General features: G+C 42.3%; 1 protein-coding gene across 3 annotated transcripts in view; it reads right to left on the reverse strand.

Annotated features, from left to right (window-relative positions):
- ATP10D (ATPase phospholipid transporting 10D (putative)) overlaps positions 1 to 19412 on the reverse strand; it is a 111441-nt gene that overhangs the window by 17795 nt on the left and 74234 nt on the right. For all 3 annotated transcript variants that reach the window (XM_073645538.1, XM_073645537.1, XM_073645539.1), the window contains exons 12-19: positions 17571 to 18156; positions 14692 to 14795; positions 13528 to 13654; positions 11212 to 11396; positions 9658 to 9958; positions 6213 to 6289; positions 4920 to 5045; positions 688 to 888 (exon numbers count right to left, since the gene is read on the reverse strand). In XM_073645538.1, coding sequence (XP_073501639.1) covers positions 688 to 888; positions 4920 to 5045; positions 6213 to 6289; positions 9658 to 9958; positions 11212 to 11396; positions 13528 to 13654; positions 14692 to 14795; positions 17571 to 18156 — 1707 coding nt within the window. The remainder of the gene's footprint in view (positions 1 to 687; positions 889 to 4919; positions 5046 to 6212; positions 6290 to 9657; positions 9959 to 11211; positions 11397 to 13527; positions 13655 to 14691; positions 14796 to 17570; positions 18157 to 19412) is intronic.

Raw genomic sequence — 19412 nt, forward strand, 5'->3', positions numbered from 1 at the left:
TTATACAGAGCTCAGTATTCAGAGAACTGGTAGAGATGCAGCAGATCTACTACAAGAAGCCCAATAATTGATATTATCTCTGGAATTAGGGTCTCTGTCCCTACATTATGCTGTTCTCATATGAGGCAGCAAAAACTTTGTGACAGATTCCCTTTAACGCTGAGGTTTAGTTCTGCACTAGATGTTTTGTTAAGAGGGTGGGGGTGGGTTAAGCAGGATTAGGAATACATGGCTGCATCCAGAAACAGCGCCAAACCTGTCAACATGTTGTGTCTGGTATTACAGTCTAGCTAAATTAAAGTGAATGGCATCGAAACCTATACGAAGACAGAAGCCATATTTCTCTACTCCTGTAAAACCAGCATGAGCCAGGACGACCCACAAGCGGCAGATTTTTGTAGCCAGTTTGACAATGTTTCACACAGACAGCTATTCCCATAGCTGCATGGAATAGTTTACAATTTCCGCTCTTCATTTTCCTTAGGTTATCCATATCACAAAAAAAGTATTAATCCATATTAATGCTGGGTATACTTGATATAAAAGATGATATTGAATGCAATTAAGGGAGAAGTCCTCTCTACAATTAGCCCAGAGGGTACAAAAAATGAAATGTGCTGCACGACTAATAAAGCCACCTGGAGCCCATGCAAACACAAGAGTTTGTCTGTGCAGAGTTGTGCTTACCTCGGAAGTCTGCCCAGATTTGTAGAGCTCTGGCAAAGCAAGCAGGGTGTCCGCAGACACATCTTTATCAAGAACACCATAGATAATTGGGGGCACCGATGTAAAAATCAGATTGAAGAGAATTAACATCCAAACATCCACCATTGATGTTCCGGAGAACCCACAGAAGAACTGGTACCAGAACAAAAGGTTCACAAACATCTGGAGAGAGGGAACATTTCTTTTTATTAATCTGTTTGATAAAGATTTCAATAATGGACAATTCTACATTTTTGAGGTTGAATCTGCACAATAGTAAAGTGTAGGGTGCCGTGCTGCAAGTACAGGAGCAGCTCATGCATTTCCCCTGAACATGCTGCACATTCAGAGCAACTGGAGCTAAACTACATGTGGTTTCTCTGTGCACTTCGCAGCCATGTGGCACCCAACAGCCCGTTGTCCGCACTGCGTAACCTAGCCTTACAGCACCACTCCAGCATTTTATTTTTTTTAATCATGGTAGTGGTTAATCCAAGTTCCCTGCCCCTACTATTATACTTACCAGCGGACATCTTCATCTGTTCTCGGCGCCGCTTCGGTTGTCTTCTGCAGGTTGTGATCTGACGCATCTATCCACTGTTTGTTGGGTGATCCGGAAGTCACAACTCACTGCAAGTCTATGAGATCCAGAATGAGTATCTTATAGACTTACACTGAGAGCTTGTGACCACAACTTCTGACTGACCGGAAGTCAGCGGGAACGGTCACAAGCTCTCAATGAGATGGCGACGCGGGACCGGAGCGGCACTGGGAAGAGCTGAAGACGGCAGTTGGTAAGAATACTAGGGTCAAGGACCTTACATTAATGGCACCACTCCAGCGCTGGAATAAAAACAAAAAAAAAAGCTGGAGTGTTGCTTTAAATCATGTTCCCATGCCGAGTAGTTTCAAATGGAAAATGTGCAGCAACGCACATTTCTAAATCAGTGGCAAAACGTCTCTATATCCTATAAAAAGTGTAACTTAAGTGGATTAGTATAGCGTAAGCTACAGCACTAAAAAGACAAACCTAGAAATTCTTGCTGTAAAAGTGTTTATTGTAATCTGGCACCAAAGAAAAGACAGATTTTTGTCCAATGTTTCAGTCAACCAGTGGTCTCTCTCATGGACACCAGTACAGGTACTTGCAGGGGATTTAAGGTTGGTGAGCAGTACAGTAGTAGTTCTTGAGAAAGACCACTAGTTGATTGAGAAGTTGGACAAAAACCTGTCTTTTCTTCGGTGCCACATTACAATTTAAAAAAAAAACAAAAAAGCCCCCAAAAAACACTTTCGGCAAAAATTTCTACGCTGGTCTTTTTTGTGCTGAGATTTACGCTATAGTATTACAGGACTATTGGCCTTTCCTCAAGCACAACCTCTTCCAGCAGTGTGCCACCTTTTTCTTTATTGGATTAGTCCCATGTGGATATATCCCATGTGGTCAAAACTGGAACAAAACGCATGGGGCCCCCAATTCACCAGACGTTTTTCGCCAGAAATTTTTGTGTAAAACTGTTTGAAATGTTGCAAGATTTTGCCCTTTTTGGAGTTTTGATGCCATTCCTGGCCCGCTCCGGTAACTTTTTGATAAGTGGGTAGAGCTTAGCCAGGAAGGAGTGTAAGGTACGGCAACATATTCACCAAAATGTGTGCCACAACGAGTAAATTACGACAGAAATGTTCTCCAGTCCCCAGATTACAATTGTTGTAGTGGCGCACAGCAGCTAAAACGTTAATGAATTTGGCGCATCTTACGCCAGTGCTAGTCTTGATGAAGTGGGACCTTTGTTATACAGCGAGTTGTCGCAGTTTGGGATGTGTTTTTTGCCCACTATGGATAGTAACACTACCTTTATATGTTTCACCAATTACTGTTTTTCATCTCATTGCAAAACTGTAACAATTAGAAGTTTTTGATTGTGTGGTCAAAAAGTGTCAAGTAAACGTACTGTAGTAAAGGTGAGCAGGTCAGGTATGACAGCAATCAAATTCTGGTGTTAATCTGTTCCCTACACCGGCAACCAACTGGCGGTTATAATTAATGGATACCTGTCAAACTTGCAGTGATGTAGTCAATGAAGCCAACAATTATACATTTATTACAGCTAGTATGTCTCACTCTGCTATGTGCAAAAGAATGAAAACCATCCAACTCAGTCAGCTTAATGAATGAATAATACATATAAAAAAAGCATAGCATCTTCTCCATTCTTGTGCCAGCTGACAATTTTTTTTTTAAAAGTCTGTTTAGTAACTATAACAGTCTTAAAGCCTTAGGCAGGGTATTCCCAAGTTTGGAAGTTATCTCCTATCTATAAAATAAGGGATAATTTCCTGAATGCTGTGGAGCCGACCGCTGGTGCCTCCAATGAGCCCGAAAAATAAGGCTCTGAAGATCCCCATGTGAATGGAGTGGAGGTCAATCATGCACACTGCTGCTCCATTCATTCTTTATGTTACCACTGGAGATAAATCGAGTGCTGTGCTTGGCTGGTCTTTGGCATTTCCATAAGAATGATCGACCATATTTTGAAGAGCCACAGTTCTCGGGATCAATGGGAGACCCAGCGATTAAGAAATAATCCCCTATCCCAAGGATATGGGATAACCTCTAAACTTGCAAATACCCCTTCAAAGACTGCATACAGCTGTTGTCCCACTGGTTCATCATTTGGGCACAAACATGTATATGCGTGGTATCCCACAAAGTGGCCATCTCCATGGGATACTGGATGTATGGTGTGTACCATGCAAATAATGCGATTTCTGTGTAAACTGTATGTTGCAACATATTGTGAGACCTGCTGACAAGCAGCACTCAGAGGGTTGATCTTCCTTATCAGGGGCTTGTTTACATGACTCAGTTTTGATGTTATGCAGAAGTTTCTGTAAACAGATGGAACAAGCTCCCCTGGCAGTCAGCCAATGATTGCAGCGGAAAAGAAACACAGGAGAGAGAAATCAGTAGAGGAAGGCAGACTGCAACAGGGAGAGGTTGTTCTCTTCCACTGGCTCCTGGGTCTAGAAAAGACCAATAAAAAAAGGAGAGCTGACAGCCTTCAGATTGGGTAGATTGGAATTGCATCTTCTCCAGGAAGGAAAAAACACCTCAGAGGAGAAGCACAGCTCAGCCCTAAGTAAGGAATATTGGGTGAAGGTTACCAGAGAGACCGCCTGAGAACCAGTGAATTGAATAGTTAGGACAAGTATCACACAGAGTCCACATGTATGGGTCAACCTTCAACTAGGAGTGTAAATTTGACCACCAATTACCTACTATTGGTATAAAGTCATTAATCCCGTTATCATTTGTAAGAAGACTGTTCTTTTTAAGTTAACACCGCTTCTTCATGATTGGGGATTAGCTGAACAAACAACCACCGCCACCCATCATCATACTCTACCTAACGAGGCAGCCATTGTGCAAATCCTCATTCATAACATTACTCTCTCTGATGTGCGTAGATTTGGGATTCGTTTTCAGCCCTGTGTTCAGAGGCCGATCTTCAATTGTCCGATACGCATCTGGCGTTGTGACAAACTATATCCCGCTGTTACATTTTATTTTTATTGTGGAACTTTGTGTATTTGTATTTGGAGAGAGGGGGGGGGGGAGGCTCATTGTGACAAAGCTTGACCACCGTGACGCAGATTATACACCGCCAGGAGCACAACCCTCTGCCGTACACCACATGAGGTTACCACACATGTATGTTGGAATCAGCAAAAAGATGGTTTCTAAAAATTGCAACACACATCTCACGTTAGGACCCGTTCACATGGGTCGGATTATTCAGATGAAAAATCTAGTATTTGTTTTTTTGGCAATCAAAAATAGCCCGAGTGTGACTGTGGAAAGCAGAATATAAAGGTTGGTCATAAACAATAGAAAAACCTGAGAAACTCTCCAGACTCCCCCAATATACATGTCATCTAGGATGGACTACACAGCCAGGTTTACTGTGATTGTGGGAAGGGACAGACAGCTGCCGGACACCAATTACAGATCTCCTCTCCGAGAGGACCATACAGCAAGGTACAATCTGGCGAGTTGGATAACCTCCATATATCCATATATATTATGTTGCTTGTAGAGCAGGATGGTGTCACGGTAGGTTACGTCTCGTTTATGACCGTTCTTACTGGATTTTTGGAACATTGTGACATCACTTAAAGGGATTCATAATAAATGTTTCATATAATTTACTTACCACATTTTTGTAGAAAAAGTAGAGAATCATATTTGCTAGTCGAGTATAACACCAATGCCCATGAACAAGCAGCAGCTTCCTCAGATGTTTAAAGTGTGAGACTGCAAAATCACTTGACATAACGGCCTGCAGGTCAGAAACAAGGGGAGACACATCAGCACCTTCCCCTGGGTTCAGTCTATGGGGGACTACCAGATGTTGAGGCAAACATTACTGTGCTTACATTAACCTCTAGTTGCCATGCTCTTCCTGCAACCTAAAAATAAGGCAAGAAAAAGTTTTGCACTGCAATTTGTGCCAATCAATGTGTGGTTACATGGCTTGGCGGCAAATGGCTCCCTATCAACCAAGCCAGACTAGCAAATGAGCTAGTTAAAAGGAGTTTTCCCAGACTCAAAAGAAAAAACTGAGCAGTCACAAATTGTGACCATGTGAAATATGTACACTGTCATTCCCCAGTTTTTGCAGCACAAGTGGAATATGACGTGACTGTATGTAAAACAACAGAACAATGTGAGAAGTGTAGGAGAATCTAGTTGCCCTGCGACTGCAAGTTTTCAAATTGCATACATGCAGCCACATGACTGCCCATTTACACTGCAGAAACAGGGGAATCATGACTGGGTGCACATTACACACTGTCACAATTTGGCAGTCTGCAGTCAAATAAGATAGGCTTAAAAAAAACCTTTAATGCCTCATAATTTGACCCTACCTATACATAAATTGACTACTTACCTACCTCAGAGGGTCATGGAAACCTTACACAATCTGTTCTGTCCAGGCTTGATGTGACCTGTAAGTTGAAACCTAAAAATGTCACTATACATGGCACATCTTGTCTTCTCAGAGAGCAGAGGAAGGTGTCTGACTTTGTACAGAAAGAATAGTAATGTTTGAGTCATTTTAAGAAAAATAGTCCAGGTGCCAGAACAGAGGAACTGCAGCAGGGAGCTTTGCAAGAAGAGCACCAGGTATGCTGACTATACATGTGCCATGTGGACTGACATATTAGATTTAGCCTGGTGGCTCACTGTAGCCCTGCTATAGCACTAGTCACACGTTCACTCCGATACCATAACTGTGACCGGTGCTTCCTTCACATGATCAAAACCCAGTTTCATCTATCAGGAGTATGAAACGAATAGTTACTGAGTTCTGGGAAATCAGATTCTTAATTTGCTAAAACAGTCCCTTCCTTTCCATACTTTCATGTATTATACAAAACCAATGACATTCACTATTCGGGCTAGTTTATTTGATGAATTTCTCACAGTTAACACTTTCTTGTACCTGCATGCCCTCTTGTCCAGAAATACCCACGCCAACATCAGCAATCTGAATCATGCTCACATCATTGGCACCATCACCTTGGGGGGGGACGGGGGACAAAATACATACAGCTGAGTAAGATTATTTCAATGCATTTGAAGACTATGGAAAGAAAAAGAAAACTCCAACCCATTAAAGCCGTTGTCTGGGCAATGATTATAACTAGGGAGGGAGCGGAACATGCCGAGACCTAACAGCCTGCAGAAGAGCACATGGTTTGGACTGGCAGGGAGCCGGGAGCAGGGGAGTGGTCGCTCCTGAAGATTGAAGATGGGACCAACCCTTTAAAGTGTGCCAAATTTATCACAGTGATTTAGGCTGTTGACAAATTTGTTGAAGTTTACTCTTTTAGTTGGCTCAGTCCTCACGGGTGGGGGATGTCACCCACTTATCGCTTTCTATCGGACTGCACACCTAAGGTTACTGTGAACGCTACCGGCTGGAGAGCCATAGTATGAAGATTGGGCCTTCATTCATACAGTACAGAGAAAAGTTTGGATACACCTTCTCATTTAAACAAATTTCTGTATTTTCATGACTATGAAAATTGTACATTCACACTGAAGGCATCAAAACTATGAATTAACACATGTGGAATTATATACTTAACAAAAAGTGTGAAACAACCGAAAATATGTCTTATATTCTAGGTTCTTCAAAGTACCCACCTTTTGCTTTGATGACTGCTTTGCACACTCTTGGCATTCTCTTGATGGGCTTCAAGACGTAGTCACTGGAAATGGTTTTCACTTCACAGGTGTGCCCTGTCAGGTTTAATAAGTGGGATTTCTTGCCTTATAAATGGGGTTGGGACCATCAGTTGTGTTGTGCAGAAGTCTGGTGGATACACAGCTGATAGTCCTACTGAATAGACTGTTAGAATTTGTATTATGGCAAGAAAAAAGCAGCTAAGTACAGTAAAGAAAAACGATTGGCCATCATTACTTTAAGAAATGAAGGTCAGTCAGTCCGAAAAATTGGGAAAACTTTGAAAGTGTCCCCAAGTGCAGTTGCAAAAACCATCAAGCGCTACAAAGAAACTGGCTCACATGAGGACCGCCCCAGGAAAGGAAGACCAAGAGTCACCTCTGCTTCTGAGGATAAGTTTATCCGAGTCACCAGCCTCAGAAATCGCAGGTTAACAGCAGCTCAGATTAGAGACCAGGTCAATGCCACACAGAGTTCTAGCAGCAGACACATCTCTACAACAACTGTTAAGAGGAGACTTTGTGCAGCAGGCTTTCATGGTAAAATAGCTGCTAGGAAACCACTGCTAAGGACAGGCAACAAGCAGAAGAGACTTGTTTGGGCTAAAGAACACAAGGAATGGACATTAGACCAGTGGAAATCTGTGCTTTGGTCTGATGAGTCCAAATTTGAGATCTTTGGTTCCAACCACCGTGTCTTTGTGCGGCGCAGAAAAGGTGAACGGATGGACTCTACATACCTTGTTCCCACCGTGAAGCATGGAGGAGGAGGTGTGATGGTGTGGGGGTGCTTTGCTGGTGACACTGTTGGGGATTTATTCAAAATTGAAGGCATACTGAACAAGCATGGCTACCACAGCATCTGGCAGCGGCATGCTATTCCATCCGGTTTGCGTTTAGTTGGACCATCATTTATTTTTCAACAGGACAATGACCCCAAACACACCTCCAGGCTGTGTAAGGGCTATTTGACCAAGAAGGAGAGTGATGGGGTGCTACGCCAGATGACCTGGCCTCCACAGTCACCAGACTTTAACCCAATCGAGATGGTTTGGGGTGAGCTGGACCGCAGAGTGAAGGCAAAAGGGCCAACAAGTGCTAAGCATCTCTGGGAACTCCTTCAAGATTGTTGGAAGACCATTTCCGGTGACTACCTCTTGAAGCTCATCAAGAGAATGCCAAGAGTGTGCAAAGCAGTCATCAAAGCAAAAGGTGGCTACTTTGAAGAACCTAGAATATAAGACATATTTTCAGTTGTTTCACACTTTTTTGTTAAGTATATAATTCCACATGTGTTAATTCACAGTTTTGATGCCTTCAGTGTGAATGTACAATTTTCATAGTCAAGAAAATACAGAAAAATCTTTAAATGAGAAGGTGTGTCCAAACTTTTGGTCTGTACTGTATATGCTCGGGGACAATTACAGCGGAGCACATTATGTTTCTATGTGGACATTTTCTGGACATGCATTTGTACAGTGAGAACTTAATCATACACCTGTTTTAGATAGGCTTTCATTTGATGAAGCCACAAATTTATCAGTAATCAATAACCTGAACATTCTCATGATCTGTGTTTGTTACTAGGGGTTATGTTGGCTCCCACTGGTGTCAATGATATACACTGCCACAGTTATCCAACACAGAAATCTCTGGTGTTTTAGATAAGTTTGAAATTCTTATAAAGGGAATCTGTCAGCAGGTTTTTGTCATGTAATCTGAGAGCAGCATGAGGTAGGGACAGAACCCCTGATTTCAGCAATGTATCACTTACTGGACCTGCTTGGTGCAGTTTTGATATAACCCCTGTTTTCTCAGCTGTAGATCCAGCAGTGCTCAGAATGCTGAGCTGTGTATAACCCCACCCACACCACTGATTGGCAGCTTCCTGTGTACATTCTCAGCAAGCTGCCAATCAGTGGTGGGGGCGGGGTTACACAGCTTAGCTTGACTAGCTCACATGGTAGTGAATCTCTTGCTGATAAAAGATGGATTTTTGGTACTCACCGTAACATCTCTTTCTTGGAGCCTTCATTGGGGGACACAGCACCCATGGTTACCTGTGTCCCCCAATGAAGCGATAAAGAAACACTAATTGTATTGAAACTACAAACAAGTTGTTGAGTACGTGACACATCGCTGGAATTAGGCTCTCTGCCCTTACATTACGCTGCTCTTATATTAAACAAAAAAAACAACCTGCTTAGATTCCCTTTAAACTACTTATAATTTTGTGCTACTAGAACGAAATAACAATACCACAGTCAAATGTTTAAAGGACTTAGCATGGATCATCAATATGTTAGTCCATGACAAGTATAGGTCAGCAATACAAGATCAATGGAGGAGTGACCCCTGGCAACCGCACTAATCAGCTTTGGTGGTGGCCAACTGGAAACTATGTCCATAGCCAAAACAGTCCAGTGCCTAGTTTATAGGTCGCTCTCTTACTAGAGCTCAGCTCCTATTCAAGTGAATGGGAGATAAAGGGCAGTATCCAGGAGGTGCCAATAAGCAATGTATGGAGCCATGTTGTTATGGTTCTATACGCTATTTACATCCGGCCATTACTGAGCAGACAACAGCTGATTGGTGATATTGCAAACCCAAAGATTTGATATTGACAGGCAGGTCATCAATATGTCACTTCTGGACAATCCCTTTTAATCTTCAATCTTCAGTGACAAATTGCTACTAACCGATGGCCAGAGTCATGACGTGCATGCTATTCCGGACCAGTTTCACCACTTGGCTTTTCTGCAGAGGAGTTGCTCTGCAGCATATGACAGCTCTGCAATGCTGAGTGAGGTAGAGGAACTTCTTCTCCAGCGTTTCATGTAGTGTAAACTCTAGGCTCTTCCCATCGATTATCAAGGCAAAGTCAACATTTTCTTTCTCAAAAGAGGAGTTAAACGAGTTCTCTTCTTTTAAAGAATTACTAGACAATAAGTGTCTTTGCATTTCAGCGATGATGTGGTCCATCAAAGCCTCACATGTTGCCTATCGGGAGTACAAAGGGGAAATAAATACAAATTCTCATGTTAAAATATTACAAATAGAGGAAAATGTAGACATACAGACAATCTGGAAACACCAGGGAGAATTGCAAAAAAATCTGCAATTGCAAAACACATTTCCAGTAACATGGTTTACATTTCTTGTCATGAGCAAAAACAGGTATAGGTATAATAGGTATTTATTATGACATTCAACCTTTCCTGCCTCTGACTAAGCAGATAAACTGAGCAATTCCCGCTCCATCCGTTGGATTGGGGAAGGGAAATGGAACAATCAATTCCATGTTCGTAATGATTTCACAAGAATTCTTTGAGGCCCAGTATTGGGGGGCAGAAGGGAGAGAAGTCTCAAACTAAAACTGGGTCTTTTTTCATAGAATCCTAGAATGTTACAGTTGGGGGGACCTCCGGGGTCATCGTGTCCAACCCCCTGCTCAATGCACGATTCACTAAACCATCTCAGACACATGTCTGTGCAGCCTCTGTGTGAAGACTCCCATTGATAGAGAAGAGAACTCACCACCTCTCATGGCCGCCTGGTCCACTCATTGATCACCCTCACTGTCAACAAGTTTTTTCTAATATCTAATCTGTATCTTCTCCCGTTCAGTTTCATTCCATTATTTCTTGTGTTTCCATGTGCAAATGAGAATAAGGATGATCCCTCTACACTGTGACAGCCCTTCAGATATTTGTAGACAGCTATTAAGTCTCCTTTCAGTCTTCTTTTTAGCACGTTAAACATTCCCAGATCCTCTAACCGTTCCTCATAGGACATAGTTTGCAGTCCACTCACCATCCTGGTAGCTCTTCTCTGAACTTGCTCCAGTATTTTGATGTCTTTTTTAAAATGTGGTGCCCAGAACTGTACACAGTATTCCAGATGAGGTCTGACCAAGGAGGAGTAGAGGGGGATGCCGTAATTACTTCACTATATTCCTGGCACTATAGGAACACGTGTACGTATTTGGTAAGGCTATGGACTGTAGCACACAAAGCTAATTTTTGGGGCACATAATTGAGTGAAACCATTACCCTAGAGAAGAACAAAATTATTTCCATTAATCTATTTAATTTTCTTTTCCATCCATTTTGCCACAATGAGAGAGCTGTAAAATATTACATTTTCCAACAGTTACAATTTTGCTCTGGGAATCAAGGCTCAAAACACCCACAACCATGAACAAGGGTTAAGTAACATTCTCACTAACCATATGTGTATATATCTATACCGACCTTTTCTTGTCTGGTGACTGTGAAGATTTTGTAACTATGTTCTAGGAGTTGGCAAGAATAAGCAATATTGACGGCAGTCTCTTCCTTGTCCCCAGTAAGCATCCAAATTTTGATACCAGCTTTTCTTAGAGACTCTATAGTCTCTGGAACACCTTCCTGCAGACGGTCTTCTATACCAGTGGCTCCTGAAATGGTGTACAAGTCACAGTCTAATCAAAGAACTGGTACATGGTGGTCTAGATGTTGCAGAACGTAGGATGAATCTAAAGTATCAGCAAGAATTTTGGATCCCAAAAACCCAAGCGATACAGCTTGACTCAGTACATCTTTTTCTCTTAAAATGTGCAGCGTTTAGAAATAGAGGAAAAGATGTGGCCACAACAATATGCTGATCAATGCTCAAAGACTAAAAAGGCAGAACTCCAACCCCCTCCTGGGGTGAGACCTTTCCCACAATGTAATACCATTGGGAGGGTTTACACCTCAAGCTTCCTCATTCTCTTGTGAAACTTCCTATATTAGCTTGAACATACAGTACAGACCAAAAGTTTGGACACACCTTCTCATTTAAAGATTTTTCTGTATTTTCATGACTATGAAAATTGTACATTCACACTGAAGGCATCAAAACTATGAATTAACACATGTGGAATTATATACTTAACAAAAAAGTGTGAAACAACTGAAAATATGTCTTATATTCAAGGTTCTTCAAAGTAGCCACCTTTTACTGATGATGACTGCTTTGCACACTCTTGGCATTCTCTTGATGAGCTTCAAGAGGTAGTCACCGGAAATGGTCTTCCAACAATCTTGAAGGAGTTCCCAGAGATGCTTAGCACTTGTTGGCCCTTTTGCCTTCACTCTGCGGTCCAGCTCTCCCCAAACCATCTTGATTAGGTTCAGGTCTGGTGACTGTGGAGGCCAGGTCATCTGGCGTAGCACCCCATCACTCTCATTCTTGGTCAAATAGCCCTTACACAGCCTGGAGGTGTGTTTGGGGTCATTGTCCTGTTGAAAAATAAATTATGGTCCAACTAAAAGCAAACCGGATGGAATAGCATGCCGCTGCAAGATGCTGTGGTAGCCATGCTGGTTCAGTATGCCTTCAATTTTGAATAAATCCCCAACAGTGTCACCAGCAAAGCACCCCCACACCATCACACCTCCTCCTCCATGCTTCACGGTGGGAACCAGGCATGTAGAGTCCATCCGTTCACCTTTTCTGTGTCACACAAAGACACGGTGGTTGGAACCAAAGATCTCAAACTTGGACTCATCAGACCAAAGCACAGATTTCCACTGGTCTAATGTCCATTCCTTGTGTTCTTTAGCCCAAACAAGTCTCTTTTGCTTGTGGCCTGTCCTTAGCAGTGGTTTCTTAGCAGCTATTTTACCATGAAGGCCTGCGGGACAAAGTCTCCTCTTAACAGTTGTAGAAAAGATGTGTCTGCTGCTAGAACTCTGTGTGGCATTGACCTGGTCTCTAATCTGAGCTGCTTTTAACTTGCAATTTCTGACTCGGATAAACTTATCCTCAGAAGCAGAGGTGACTCTTAGTCTTCCTTTCCTGAGGCGGTTCTCATGTGAGCCAGTTTCTTTGTAGCGCTTGATGGTTTTTGCAACTGCACTTGGGGACACTTTCAAAGTTTGCCCAATTTTTCGCACTGACTGACCTTCATTTCTTAAAGTAATGATGGCCATTCGTTTTTCTTTACTGTACTTAGAATGTGTATTATGGCAAGAAAAAAGCAGCTAACAGTCTATTCAGTAGGACTATCAGCTGTGTATCCACCAGACTTCTGCACAACACAACTGATGGTCCCAACCCCATTTATAAGGCAAGAAATCCCATTTATTAAACCTGACAGGGCACACCTGTGAAGTGAAAACCATTTCCGGTGACTACCTCTTGAAGCTCATCAAGAGAATGCCAAGAGTGTGCAAAGCAGTCATCAAAGCAAAAGGTGGCTACTTTGAAGAACCTAGAATATAAGACATATTTTCAGTTGTTTCACACTTTTTTGTTAAGTATATAATTCCACGTGTTAATTCATAGTTTTGATGCCTTCCGTGTAAATGTACAATTTTCATAGTCATGAAAATACAGAAAAATCTTTAAATGAGGTGTGTCCAAACTTTTGGTCTGTACTGTATTTAGTCACACAGGTAAGGAGATAGCACATGTACATGTAGTCTTGTACAGTAGTACACTGGGAATAAGTCACAGCTTAATGGCTGAATCCACTAGGATCTGTTCTGGTGCCAGGTTGTCTACCTTCTGTATTCATGGCTTTTGTAAGAGCAGAAACTTACCGAGCAGTATTAGATCTGTTTCCAGTTTAAGTGCGGACTCGTATAAGAGTTCCTCCCGGTTATCAATACTGGTTTCTGCTACACTGTGGTTGTGCAGCCATTCCGCATACTCCGCATTGGTCATAACCTACAGAATACAGAGAATACAGCACACACCATAATGGATTAGTATAATGGATTACTAGCAAAGTCTCCACCACAATGAGAGCTTAGCAAAATGATTTGCAAGACCCTGGTCTGGTGTTCATGTCGGTACTTTGTGGCAGCCGGACAAAGACAGTGTGAACGCTCACAGCAGGCCATCGAATGCCGGTATCTTAGGTGACTATTGGTAGGATCTTGTGATGTCGCAATGAACATCATGAGGCCAAGTGACATCACATTACGTCATGACATTGCAAGGGCCCAGTAATCACAGGTGCTGGATAGAATTGACTCTCCAATCCCAGGTTGTATTTCTCAAAGAAAAGAATATCACCAGATTTTGAAAGTAAAAAAATCCCTGTCCCTGTAAGGAAAGATAGCCTTTCAAATCAGAACGCAACGCTCCGGCTGGCTGGCGGCTCTTCCAACCAGAGTGTGACAGCTTCATGTATTTCTATGCAGATGTCACACTCCGGTCAGGAGAACCGCCGGCCAGTCCGAGCACTGCGCTCCAATCTCTGTCCGATTTATACTGCTGTCTGACTTTCCCCTAAGGCCACATTCACACATTCAATATTTGGTCAGTATTTTACCTCAGTATGTGTAAGCCAAAACCAGGAGTGGGTGATAAATACAGAAGTGGTGACGTGTTTCTATTATACTTTTCCTCTGATTGTTCCACTCCTGGTTTTGGCTTACAAATACTGATGTAAAAGACTGACCAAATACTGAAGGTGTAAACGTGGCCCATTAATGAAGGAGATCATCTGATTTGCTAACAACATGTTGCGTTAAGTCTTCTAATTTCATCTACTGTAATTTTTTGTGACTTTCCTAGACTGATGGGTACTCTTACAGGATTCATTAGAATATGGAGTGTAACTCAATTAAAGATCTGTTTCTCTTTATACTTGAATTATAGCAAACCTGTGAATGCCTGAATTAGTTTCCCCAGCACTAATAGCTGATGGGGGAGGAATCCACTGGCATTCCTGTTAGTGCGATTATTTTGTATGGTACCTTTTTTGCAATACATAAAGTGCGGAGTCCCCCTTTAGCATATTTATCTAAATGTTTCTGTGTCAGTGTTCGGATCTCCGCCTGGAGTAATTCAGTTTTGTCATCTGAAAACACAAAATAACTGAAGATTAGCTACAATAAAAAAAAAAAAAAACACTACATATATATGTCTGAGCAATGAGGGATAAATGTTCATGGATCTACTAAATGTTCTAAAAGAGGAAAAAAACAAAGGTTAAAGGGAATGCAAGCAGATTTTGTCATGCAATCTGTCAGCAGCATGATGAAGGGACAGAGATCCTGATTCCAGCGAAGTATCACTTAGATTACTGGGTGCAGCAGTTGTGATAGAGTCACAGTTTTCTCTGCTGCAGATCTAGCAGAGCTCAGATGTTGAGCCCTGTATAACCCCATTCACATCACAGCTTTCTATGTACATTGTATAGTGACAGAGAGCTGATAATCAGTGCTGGGGACAAGGTTGGACTAAGAGGCACGAGGCCAGTTTTCCTGTATTGATAATATCCTGCTGATAAAACCCAGATTGCATTGAAACAGCAAAACACAGCCCAGTAAGTGACATCTCTGTAATCAGAGACTCTGATCCTGCATCATGCTGCTTTCAGATTACATAGGAAAACCCTGCTGAAAGATACCCTTTTAAACAAATCAGTTAAAAAAACAATCACTTCCAAAATTTGTTTTTGTGTTAAATCCCTAAGGGATTTTGCCTTATATACGATTATAGCCCCCCCTCCCCCCCAATGTACTCATTTATAATAAAAAAAAAAAGCCAGAAAATCTATTAGCTGCAGGACTATGAGGTTGATGATGGCTTAATGGGGATCTGACAGTCACAATGTAATTGATACATTGATAAATAAAGCTTTTAGACACGATGCACGTGTGTACTTAATTTCAAAATCTATGACCAAATCGTTGTAGAATCTTTTTTTGAAAATGTAAACTAAATCTCCGTTCACCTTGCCTGATAAGATTTTCAGTGTCCCTCCTCCCTGTTGCTGTTAAAATCTCACGCTGCTCAGTACAAGCTGCAGCTGTCAGTCAAACTTGGTGGACAGAAACTAAATACTCTTGGACTCATGAGTTTCCTCACTTTTCTTTTACACTGCTCAAAAAAATAAAAGGGAACGCTTAAACAACAGAATATAACTCCAAGTAAATCAAACTTCTGTGAAATCAAACTGTCCACTGAGGAAGCAACACGGATTGACAATCAATTTCACATGCTGTTGTGCAAAAGGAATAGACAATAGATGGAAATTATTGGCAATTATCAAGACACCCTCAATAAAGGAGTGGTTCTGCAGGTGGGGACCACAGACCACATCTCAGTACCAATGCTTTCTGGCTGATGCTTTGGTCACTTTTAAATGTTGGTTGTGCTTTCACACTTGTGGTAGCATGAGACGGACTCTACAACCCACAGAAGTTGCTCAGGTAGTGCAGCTCATCCAGGATGGCACATCAATACGAGCTGTGGCAAGAAGGTTTGCTGTGTCTGTTAGCGTAGTGTCCATAGGATGGAGGCGCTACCAGGAGACAGGCCAGTTCACCAGGAGACGTGGAGGGGGCCGTAGGAGGGCAACAACCCAGCAGCAGGACCGCTACCTTCGCCTTTGTGCAAGGAGGAACAGGAGGAGCACTGCCAGAGCCCTGCAAACTGACCTCCAGCAGGCCACAAATGTGCATGTGTCTGCACAAAAGGTTAGAAACCGACTTCATGAGGGCGGTATGAGGTCCCGACGTCCAACAATGGGGGTTGTGCTCACAGCCCAACACCGTGCAGGACGCTTGGCATTTGCCACAGAGCAACAGGATTGGCAAAGTCGCCACTGACACCCTGTGCTCTTCACAGATAAAAGAAGATTCACACTGAGCACATGTGACAGACGTGACAGTCTGGAGACGCCGTGGAGAGCGATCTGCTGCCTGCAACATCCTTCAGCATGACCGGTTTGGCAGTGGATCAGTAATGGTGTGGAGTGTCATTTCTTTGGAGGGCCGCACAGCCCTCCATGTGCTCACCAGAGGTAGCCTGTCATTAGGTACTGAGATGAGATCCTCAGACCCCCTTGTGAGACCATATGCTGGTGCAGTTGGCCCTGGGTTCCTCCTAATGCAGGACAATGCCAGACCTCATGTGGCTGGAGTGTGTCAGCAGTTCCTGCAAGATGAAGGCATTGAAGCTATGGACTGGCCAGCCCGTTCCCCAGACCTGAATCCGATTGAGCACATCTGGGACATCAAGTCTCGCTCCATCCACCAACGTCACGTTGCACCACAGACTGTCCAAGAGTTGGTGGATGCTTTAGTCCAGGTCTGGGAGGAGATCCCACAGGAGACCATCCGCAACCTCATCAGGAGCATGCCCAGACGTTGTAGGGAGGTCATACAGGCAGGTGGAGGCCACACACAATACTGAGCCTAATTTTGACTTGTTTTAAGGATATTACATCAAAGTTGGATCAGCCTGTAGTGTGTTTTTCCACTTTAATTTTGGGGGTGACTCCAAATCCAAGCCACCATTGGTTAATAAATTTGATTTCCATTGATGATTTTTGTGTGATTTTGTTGTCAGCACATTCAACTTTGTACAGAACAAAGTATTCAATGAGAATATTTCATTTATTTAGAACTAGGATGTCCCTTTATTTTTTTGAGCAGTGTATATCCGCAATATACAGCCATTTTGACATGTTTTTTTTTAAGTAACTACACCAGCCTCATCAGTACAAGGATATTTATTAATGTATGAAGTTTGCATTGGGAAATCTGGTGACATATCTGCTTTAAAAGGAAAATCAATTATGTGATATGTTCAAATTTTACATTTGAAAAAGGGACACAAAACTTACCATTGGAAGCCAAGGCGAGGAGATCCATTATTACGGAGTCAGCACCTTTTGTATAGACCACTACCTCATTGGACATGGGATGCCGCACCACAACAGACATCCTTTTCCTTACAGAGTCAAATGGCAAAATGTGCAGTAACTGAAATGATAAAGGCCCAAGAAAGCCAAGCTCCACAGTGACGTGGTCAGGAGTCCGAGACAGAAGGGTGCATTTATAAGCTCGAGCAGCATGAACCAACGCAGCTTCATCCGGGGACTCGGCTTCATAGTAAAGCTCACAGGCAGTAGGTTTATCGGCGGCATAATTAGGACTCGCAAGGTCTGACTTGTCCAGGCCTTCCAGGGGCATTTCACTAGTGGCATCCAGACTAACCTCCAAAGATCGCTCGCCCTCAGCAGGAGAAGCCAGCTTCATTCTGCCGAAGAGGGGCACTTTGTTCATGAAGTTGTTGGGCGTTTCTGAGGATGAATCTTTTGCACTGGACAGAGAGGTGGAACTGCTTTTCCGAACAGAGAACCTTTGAAACATCTGCTTGATTTCTTCAAGAGATTTCATTGGAGTTTTAATTAAAGATGGCATCCTTACCTGTCAATGTATAAAACACGGGCACTAAATATACATATCAGCCTCATAAAGCAGTTTCAATGACAATGGCTAGGTCTATTTCCAAAGCCCTTTCATGATCTCTACTTCACTAGGACCAGATTCAGTACTTGTTAATGAAAAAAATGCATCATCAGTGCTTGCGGAAAATAACAGATGTTCATTCTTGGCCTTTACCCAAAGGTTTGACCAAGGGAGTCAAAGAGACACCGATCAGAATCCTATATTGTGCTGGATTCCCACCCATTTTTCCTACCCTAATCTAAGAAAAAAATCTGCTGTACAATACAGGAAAGCAGAAAATATTAGTATATAAGAGACTGTCTTTTTGAAAAATATTAGCAAACTATCAGCACAAAATAACTGTTCAAACCAAGCACAGAACCATTTAAAAGGACATAGCCCTAATAAAAAAAAAATGTACCTTTAGACCCCTGCTCCAGCAAAGAGTTTAACAGAATTTTGCCTTAAAACTGTTTGAAATGTTGCAAAATGTCTGCAACTTGGCATTTTTACGACAGCTCCGGGTCAGCATTGCCAATTTTTTTTGAAGACTCAGGATGCTTCGTGAAAGGTCCGCCAAATTCATTAAGAAGAGCAGCCCCCTTTAATCAACTTGTATCTTACTCCACCGCACCCTTCGTCAAGACTGACATGCAGAACTCTTCCATGATTGACAGCTCTTGCATTAGAAGAGAAGACAGAGGGTGGAGAGAGGTGGAAAGTAAGTAGGTGGGAAGGTGCAGTTAACTGCATGACCAACATCAAAGCTGCTCCGAGCAGGTCATTTGCATATTTGAATGATTTCTGATAAACAAAGAAACAGATTTGGACACTAAAGGTATGATTTATATTAGGGTGATCTTCCCTATAAGGTGCTGAGCTTATTTGAACAGTCATTTTGTATTGATAGGTTCCTTTAAAGGAGTGGAAACATTGCAGCATGGTTTTGTTTGTACAATGTGTGAATATAACTTTATATTTCCATTGAGAATTTCTACTTCAGTCTTTACAATTAACCTTAGAAAATGCAGAGCAGAATAGATTGATGATCAGACCAGCACGGAAGAGCTCATGATGTATTATCCCGCATCTCACCCGCTTCTACAAAATAGTAACCTGCTATAGCTATGATCAATTTGTCCAACAATTAAAATGCCACTTTTTAAAATGGTTTTAAAGAAATTACCCATATCATTTAAGGTGGAAACATCATATTTTACAGAATCTGGATGTTC

This window comes from Phyllobates terribilis, unplaced genomic scaffold (assembly GCF_046119375.1).
Source record: "Phyllobates terribilis strain yellow unplaced genomic scaffold, ASM4611937v1 Scaffold_1__5_contigs__length_1240528914, whole genome shotgun sequence".
Lineage (NCBI taxonomy): Eukaryota > Metazoa > Chordata > Amphibia > Anura > Dendrobatidae > Phyllobates > Phyllobates terribilis.